At 34.9% G+C, this 8,891-nt stretch overlaps 1 protein-coding gene across 5 annotated transcripts; it reads right to left on the bottom strand.

The window, feature by feature from the left end:
• Positions 1–3,135: 3,135 nt before the first annotated feature.
• On the bottom strand, positions 3,136–7,811 carry LOC113004521. 5 transcript variants are annotated; one of them, XM_039454270.1, is made up of 2 exons: positions 6,569–7,811; positions 3,136–3,582 (listed from the first exon to the last, which is right to left on the bottom strand). In XM_039454270.1, exons 1-2 carry the CDS (start codon positions 7,743–7,745, stop codon positions 3,554–3,556), a joined length of 1,206 nt encoding a protein of 401 aa, XP_039310204.1. In that variant the 5' UTR covers positions 7,746–7,811; the 3' UTR covers positions 3,136–3,553. The 5 variants fall into 5 exon arrangements, 3 of the variants coding, with proteins under 3 accessions (XP_039310204.1, XP_039310202.1, XP_039310203.1); XM_039454268.1 differs by having other exon boundaries at positions 3,136–3,494; XM_039454269.1 differs by having other exon boundaries at positions 3,136–3,479.
• Positions 7,812–8,891: the final 1,080 nt, after the last annotated feature.

Raw genomic sequence — 8,891 nt, 5'->3', positions numbered from 1 at the left:
AAACGGTGTTTAGCTTCCTGTAACAGAGGCCCGAGTGAGAGCAGGAGCTCGTCGAGTGAATTCTGATTTCAGAAGTGGACGACGCTCGGTAAACTGTGGCAGGAGCCCAGAGTAGAGCAGAAAGTCGTCATTTTTATTTGATTTTGCTCAAGACGACTCTCGGTAACTTGTGGCAGAAGCCCAGGGTAGAGCAGGAGGTCGTCATTTTGATCTGAATCGCGGAAGACGACGCTCGGTTACCCGTAGCAAAAGCTGGGGATGGAGCAAAAGGGTGTCTAAGATTTTTTCTCGGAAAGGTGTTGGTTTTGGAAGTGACGCTGGCGACACTCAGTAACTCGTGGCAGTGGCCCGGGGTAGAGGTCGTTGTGCTTCTTTAGAAATCCTCGCCTTGAGAGAAGAATTCTAAAGATTGTTCTTTCCTCAGGAGAAGGAAATGAGCTTCGATTTTTTTTTCTAAATCGTGGAGGACAACAATGATCTGAGGCAAGAGCCCAGAGTAGAACAATCGTCAGATTAGAATCTTTTGCGTAAAATTTTGTTTGAAATGTGGGAAACGAAAATTCTTGACTAAAAGGTTTTTTTCTTGCAGGGTTATGTTGTTTGAAATGTCGGATTTTACTTGTCGGATTTTAATTTGTTTCAGTTAAAAGTTTGTTTGTGACATCTTTGGTACAAGAAGAATTTTATCTTTTGCGGAGTTTGATTTCTTTGACTTTCTAAAGAAGACCGCCTCGCCCTGGTTTTTGAATCGAAGTATTTCCAAGGGCCTAAAGGCAAATGCCGAGGCGGGGATATAGGGAATTTTAAAGGCGTTGGGTTCTCGAGAGTTTATTCCCCCCTCTCCCCTTGTTTGAAGAATAAAGAAAAAAGTGTGCAAAACTCAAAATGAAGAGTATGAAGGAGCAAAAAGTCATAAAGATTTTTTGAAAGCCCCCTGAGTTAATTATCGGGGCGACAACTTTGAAAAGGGGAGGAAGTGTTGCATGTCCGCCCTGAGGAAGCGCCTAATATCGATTGGCGCAAGGCGATCGATAAGCGCGACAGAAGAAGATTGTTTCCTGTTAACGGTTGTTATGGTTGTCGTCGTCTTGATTTTTTTTACAAACTGTTACGTTCTTATATTAAAGTTATTTTTTTAAAAGTCTGTTTTTTTATTTCGAGAGTACGCGTGTTATTGTCACAGCGTAAGTATGTGATAATGAGACGACCTTTCCGGTCATAACAATATATTTGCTTTATTGCTTGTTCTACAGACTGTAACTTGTACACCATGTGCGTATGGCTCGCAGACATGCTAGTCTCTAGTCTCAACCTAATGCGCCTCTACGCATGCGCCTTATGTTTTCCGTTCAGTATCGTATCTATACACTACAACAACAAATCCAGAAAAATCATTTGACGTTCTACAATCCTTCATCGAAAATCCACATGATTCAAGCCGTAAAGTAGCTCTGCAGCATATTAAAAAATAATAAATTTTATCTCTATGAAACCCATTTTGTGCAAGAGCTAAATGAAGATGATTTTGATAGGTACATTGAATTTTATGAGTTAATAATGGAAAGAATAGATGAGGATCCTAACTTTCTATCAAACATAGTTTTCTCAGATTAAACAACATTTTAGATAAATGGCAATGTCAATCGGTACAATTGTAGATTCTGGTCTGAGGTAAATACTCACTGGATTGAAGAAACGCACACACAGTATCCACAAAAATTAAACGTGTGGGAAAGCATTCTCAATAATACCCTTATTGGTCCATTTTTCATCGATGGAAATTTAACAGTTGCGAAGTACGAGGATATGCTAAGATGAAATAATTCCAGCAATACAAGTAATCGTGGAGGACAATTTTGAAGATACATGGTTTCAACAAAATTGTGCTGCGCCGCATTACGGAAGGAATGTCCGTCTTAGCACAATGTTTGTTGAGCGAAGGATAGGTAAGAGAGGGGCTATCGAATGGCGTCCTAGATCGCCTGACCTATTACCTCTCGATTACTTTCTGTGGGGTTACTTCAAAGAAAAAGTTTGCAAAACGAAACCACAAAATCTGGATGAATTACGAAACTGGATTCTTCAGGAAGCTGCTCTTATTCCTTATCATTATATTCAAAATGGCGTTTCATCATCTTTTTATCACCAGATAGCCTGTTGTCAAACAGTTAACGGTGCACATTTTGAACAATTGATTGTTTAAACCTTCCGACACTTGCCTTACAAGGAACGTTTGGCAACCCGAAAATTCAAAAAATTCTGAAATTTGGTGTACACATAGAGGAGTTCATCCGTAACACAAAAATATTTTTTGTTGGTGCCCAATTTCAGTTTAAGGGGGTGAAACATCCCTTTGAAAAAAATCGGATTTTTTCTTTCCAAGCAAATATCGTCGAAACTATAAGAGATAGAGAAAAATGTTCTGAATAAAAGTTGAATGGCTGCAAGAGTACTTTATAACAGTGATAAAAAAAAATTTTTTTTATATTTTTTTTAATACTTTCCCCCACCACCAACCTATTTTTTTTCAAAATTTTTATTTTTTTTTATAAGCAAAATAAAGCTTATTTTATTACGAATTCAACGGTATATGACAAACACTATGTTGCAACATTTCCATTTTTTTTAAATAATTAAAAACCACTCCATAATGCATGGTACGCGCACCCGTCCGTGCACTATGAAAGTGTTCCCCTTCGATTTTGACGAGTCTTTAATACGTTGTCGTACAGATCAAAATAAGGGACACGTATTTTTTTATACGTGCCCACTCTCACTTTTAGGGGTGAAACACCCCTTTGAAAAAATCGGTTTTGTTTTTTCGAAGCGTGTATCGTCGAAACTGTAAGAGATAGAGAAAAATGTTCTGAATAAAAGTTGAATGGTTCGAAGAGTACTTTACAACAATAATTTAAAATAATTTTTTTTTGTTTTTGTGAGATATTTAATTATTATTAACATACATTTCACATAGCTTTCAATTATTTGAGCACGACAATATTACATGTATACTCACGATGACATAAAAGATGAAACTAATTAAAAGAAATCATTGACGTATATGAAGAAATATGTATTATATTTTGTTTCGCTCGTATAAAATTTTAGCCGGGCCAAGAACGAATGATAATCAAGTTATTCTAAATTACATATATTTTTATTATGTACAAGTAGGAGCAAGCATTATACATTAGCGAGCAATGTACATTATTATAATAACGCGGAACCAATTTCTGCCTCACTAGGCCTTCATCAGCCGCTATCATAAATATCTTAATATTAACAAAATATTGTTAAACAACTAAACTTGAGTAAACGACTCTCGAGTAAAAAATAGTTACATATTCTAATTGTCGTGGAAAGTCAAAATTAAAAATTATACAAAATTATAAATTAACGATTTTCACGAGCCTCCCGCCTCTCCCGTAGTATTTGAATTATTGCTCCTCTTCCGCCACCGCGCCGCATGATTTCTTCAGCTGTAAAAGGAGGAGCTGTAGAAGAATTTGTTTCATCAATGAGTGGTCGTACTATATTCACCGGGACACTTGCTTTACAAGTGTCGCATTTTGAAGGCGGAAACTATAATAGATAACAAAATAAAAACAATAATAATAGAAAGTACAAATAATTAATGTTATTCATGTAACTAATAAAAGAACTTACTGGAAGATTAGGTTGATAAGATTTGCCACAGCTTGAACAGGATTTCATTTTTCACAATAAAAAATGTTGCAAATATACTAAACTGACCCAAAGCGATAGCACTATATTACTGTTTCATTTATACTATTGTTTTACGTATTTATACTACTGTTCTAATATAGGTATGCTTACATTATTTATTAACTTTACTTCGAACATTATACATTCAAATGTTACGTAAATATTTCTCTAGATGTGCGCGATTTTATAATTAATATTTACGCAGACTGTCCTCGAAATGTTTTTGTCATCTCCTATTAGAAAATAGAGTTCCAGGAAAAATCTTATTTATCGTGCATAATAATGTAATAAAATAGCATAATAGTGTAATAAAATAGCATTGAAGTAATGTAATACGTTGCTATTTTTCGAAGTAAAGTTTAATAACATAAAGTCACCTTGATGTCTAGACTAAAAAGAAACTCGGTCTTCGCTTCGCATGTCACTTGGCGCGAGACGCGACCGCGCCTCTTAATTTTGCATACCAGACGATAAATAAGATTAAATAAAAGATTTCTTGGAAATCAATTTTCTAACGTTTAAGCTATTTGCGCAAAATCTATTCGCGCGGTAAATAAATTTATGTAATTGCGTCTTTTGAGTCATATAAATATATCCGAGGAAGTATTATTTCCAGTTTCATTTGCGACGTCAATCAGTTACCATTCTGTCGTTAGTAATCAGTGCTTGACAGAAATTTCTGTAAAATGACGCCGTTTAATGTAGCAAACGTAATAAACATGTTAGCTACTACGTTTCAAATTGCGAGTATAACACAGACACCTATAACACCAGTGGAAATTGAAGTACATAACGAAATTAAAAATATTTTACAAAAAACTCAGGACACACGTTCAGTGATATTGATAGATCATGATTACGTGCTTGATTTTTAAGATCCGTCGGAGCCACATTCCACGCAAGTTGTAGAACATATTACGCCTGCAGAAAAAGAAGAAGATGAAGGCAGTTTCGAACCTGAAGAATGCGTTGTTGATGATGAAGGAGGCATAGTCGACTTCAGTTATAAGAGAAAAGCTGTGGAGTTTTGGAAAAGTGGAAAAAAGGCCTGTAGAACTTTAAGTGCAATACAACACAAATTCCGCAAGGTTAAATCTTATCATCAACTATACAGGTGGGAGACAAGTTTAGAAAAAGGTGGAACAAATGCAGATAAATTTGCATTTATTGCGGAATATGTACTGCACAAGTTTCAAGAAGCTTGTGATAGAAAATCAATCATTCATGATATGAATTTAAGATTATGGGCCTTGGAGGCAAAGGATCAAGTGGATCTACCCGAATTCAGGGCAAGTAAATGGTGGATTTGGAAGTTTAAAAAAGTACACGGAATTGTTTCTCGAAAAATAACCGCATTCCGAACGCAATTTACATTTAAAGATCAAGAAAATATACAAAATGTCGCAAAAGAATTTGTTTCAAATGTAAAGTCCAAGATCCCAGCTATAGGACTAGAAGAAGTTTATAATGCAGACGAGAGTGGCTTCAACCTTGAAATACATTCTGGGCGAACATTAGCGAAATCAGGAGTGAAAATAATTGAGGCAGCAGTTCAAAGTATATCTTCAACAACACATAGTTATACTATAATGCCTCTTATTTCGGCAAGTGGAAATCTTCTTTCACCACTGTACATCGTTTTGAAGGAGTCTACAGGAACATTTGGACCGAGGGTGGAAGAAACTCTATTTCGTCCAGTTAACATATACATCCAGGCTTCAAAATCAGGAAAACTCACTGCAGAACATTTCAAAACTTGGTTCACCGAAGTATATCTACCGAATACTGGCAGTAAAAGTATGCTTCTACTTGACTCATGGACGGGACACTGCCCGAGCCAGCTAGAGCAACATGTACCACAAGGTAAAGAAGTTACATTTTTAACCATTCCAAAGAAGACGACGGGTATCATTCAGCCTCTAGATGTCTTTGGATTCCGAATTTGGAAAAATTTTGTGCGAACATTTTCAGATAATGTCATTCTTCAAGAGGAAGATATTAATTTGCACTCCCGTAATGAAATAATTAAATTACAATCATTAACTCACAATCAACTATCTTCACCTAGATTTAAAAACCTTTTTAAATATTCGTGGTTTAAAAGCGGATATGTAGAAACGCGTCCCGACCACTTTCAAAACCCTGTAGAATATTGTTATTTTAAAACTGAAAAGCATGTGCCAAAATGTAGTATCTGTGGAAAGGCCGCATTTATGCGTTGTGCATGGTGTGGCGAATATTTTTGTTTCAAACATTTTTACGAAGACTATCATTACTGTAGCACATATAATCCGTAATTTTCATGTAAATATATGTAAATATATATAAAATCTATGTGATAGTTATATATAATAATTGCACACAACTTTCTGTAATCATTATATAATTGTTAAAAATGTAAAAGGTAAAATATTTATGAAGTGTGTAGAGATGTATATAGGTAGAGAATAGGAAGATGAAGAATAGGTAGCAAGCGCGTAGAATTGTGTGAATGGATGCATGAATTTTAGAGTAATATTGTAAACCAAGACTCCTTCTTGACAATCTTTTGTAAGCTGAAGAGAAATATTGTATATCTATCTATACATATATCATTGTAAACAATTATGTATGGTTATATAAAAATACGTAAAATTATATATATAAATCATGCCTAATTGTATGTAATTATTATATATATATTTTAACGTTAAAAAATAGAGTTTCATCTTTTTTTATGGTGCGGTATACATAACAGTGTAATAAAATAGCATTGAAGTAATGTAAGTTGCTATCGTTATGCATCAATGATTTCTTTTAATTAGTTTCATCTTTTATGTCATCGTGAGTATTTCTTCTTTACCTTGTGGTACATGTTGCTCTAGCTGGCTCGGGCAGTGTCCCGTCCATGAGTCAAGTAGAAGCATACTTTTACTGCCAGTATTCGGTAGATATACTTCGATGAACCAAGTTTTGAAATGTTCTGCAGTGAGTTTTCCTGATTTTGAAGCCTGGATGTATATGTTAACTGGACGAAATAGAGTTTCTTCCACCCTCGGTCCAAATGTTCCTGTAGACTCCTTCAAAACGATGTACAGTGGTGAAAGAAGATTTCCACTTGCCGAAATAAGAGGCATTATAGTATAACTATGTGTTGTTGAAGATATACTTTGAACTGCTGCCTCAATTATTTTCACTCCTGATTTCGCTAATGTTCGCCCAGAATGTATTTCAAGGTTGAAGCCACTCTCGTCTGCATTATAAACTTCTTCTAGTCCTATAGCTGGAATCTTGGACTTTACATTTGAAACAAATTCTTTTGCGACATTTTGTATATTTTCTTGATCTTTAAATGTAAATTGCGTTCGGAATGCGGTTATTTTTCGAGAAACAATTCCGTGTACTTTTTTAAACTTCCAAATCCACCATTTACTTGCCCTGAATTCGGGTAGATCCACTTGATCCTTTGCCTCCAAGGCCCATAATCTTAAATTCATATCATGAATGATTGATTTTCTATCACAAGCTTCTTGAAACTTGTGCAGTACATATTCCGCAATAAATGCAAATTTATCTGCATTTGTTCCACCTTTTTCTAAACTTGTCTCCCACCTGTATAGTTGATGATAAGATTTAACCTTGCGGAATTTGTGTTGTACTGCACTTAAAGTTCTACAGGCCTTTTTTCCACTTTTCCAAAACTCCACAGCTTTTCTCTTATAACTGAAGTCGACTATGCCTCCTTCATCATCAACAACGCATTCTTCAGGTTCGAAACTGCCTTCATCTTCTTCTTTTTCTGCAGGCGTAATATGTTCTACAACTTGCGTGGAATGTGGCTCCGACGGATCTTCAAAATCAAGCACGTAATCATGATCTATCAATATCACTGAACGTGTGTCCTGAGCTTTTTGTAAAATATTTTTAATTTCGTTATGTACTTCAATTTCCACTGGTGTTATAGGTGTCTGTGTTATACTCGCAATTTGAAACGTAGTAGCTAACATGTTTATTACGTTTGCTACATTAAACGGCGTCATTTTACAGAAATTTCTGTCAAGCACTGATTACTAACGACAGAATGGTAACTGATTGACGTCGCAAATGAAACTGGAAATAATACTTCCTCGGATATATTTATATGACTCAAAAGACGCAATTACATGAATTTATTTACCGCGCGAATAGATTTTGCGCAAATAGCTTAAACGTTAGAAAATTGATTTCCAAGAAATCTTTTATTTAATCTTATTTATCGTCTGGTATGCAAAATTAAGAGGCGCGGTCGCGTCTCGCGCCAAGTGACATGCGAAGCGAAGACCGAGTTTCTTTTTAGTCTAGACATCAAGGTGACTTTATGTTATTAAACTTTACTTCGAAAAATAGCAACGTATTACATTACTTCAATGCTATTTTATTACACTATTATGCTATTTTATTACATTATTATGCACGATAAATAAGATTTTTCCTGGAACTCTATTTTCTAATAGGAGATGACGAAAACATTTCGAGGACAGTCTGCGTAAATATTAATTATAAAATCGCGCACATCTAGAGAAATATTTACGTAACATTTGAATGTATAATGTTCGAAGTAAAGTTAATAAATAATGTAAGCATACCTATATTAGAACAGTAGTATAAATACGTAAAACAATAGTATAAATGAAACAGTAATATAGTGCTATCGCTTTGCGTCAGTTTAGTATATTTGCAACATTTTTTATTGTGAAAAATGAAATCCTGTTCAAGCTGTGGCAAATCTTATCAACCTAATCTTCCAGTAAGTTCTTTTATTAGTTACATGAATAACATTAATTATTTGTACTTTCTATTATTATTGTTTTTATTTTGTTATCTATTATAGTTTCCGCCTTCAAAATGCGACACTTGTAAAGCAAGTGTCCCGGTGAATATAGTACGACCACTCATTGATGAAACAAATTCTTCTACAGCTCCTCCTTTTACAGCTGAAGAAATCATGCGGCGCGGTGGCGGAAGAGGAGCAATAATTCAAATACTACGGGAGAGGCGGGAGGCTCGTGAAAATCGTTAATTTATAATTTTGTATAATTTTTAATTTTGACTTTCCACGACAATTAGAATATGTAACTATTTTTTACTCGAGAGTCGTTTACTCAAGTTTAGTTGTTTAACAATATTTTGTTAATATTAAGATATTT

The sequence above is a fragment of the Solenopsis invicta genome, chromosome 10 (genome assembly GCF_016802725.1).
Source record: "Solenopsis invicta isolate M01_SB chromosome 10, UNIL_Sinv_3.0, whole genome shotgun sequence".
Lineage (NCBI taxonomy): Eukaryota > Metazoa > Arthropoda > Insecta > Hymenoptera > Formicidae > Solenopsis > Solenopsis invicta.
Note: the sequence above shows the minus strand (reverse complement) of the source record. Positions and strands in the feature narration are given on the sequence as shown.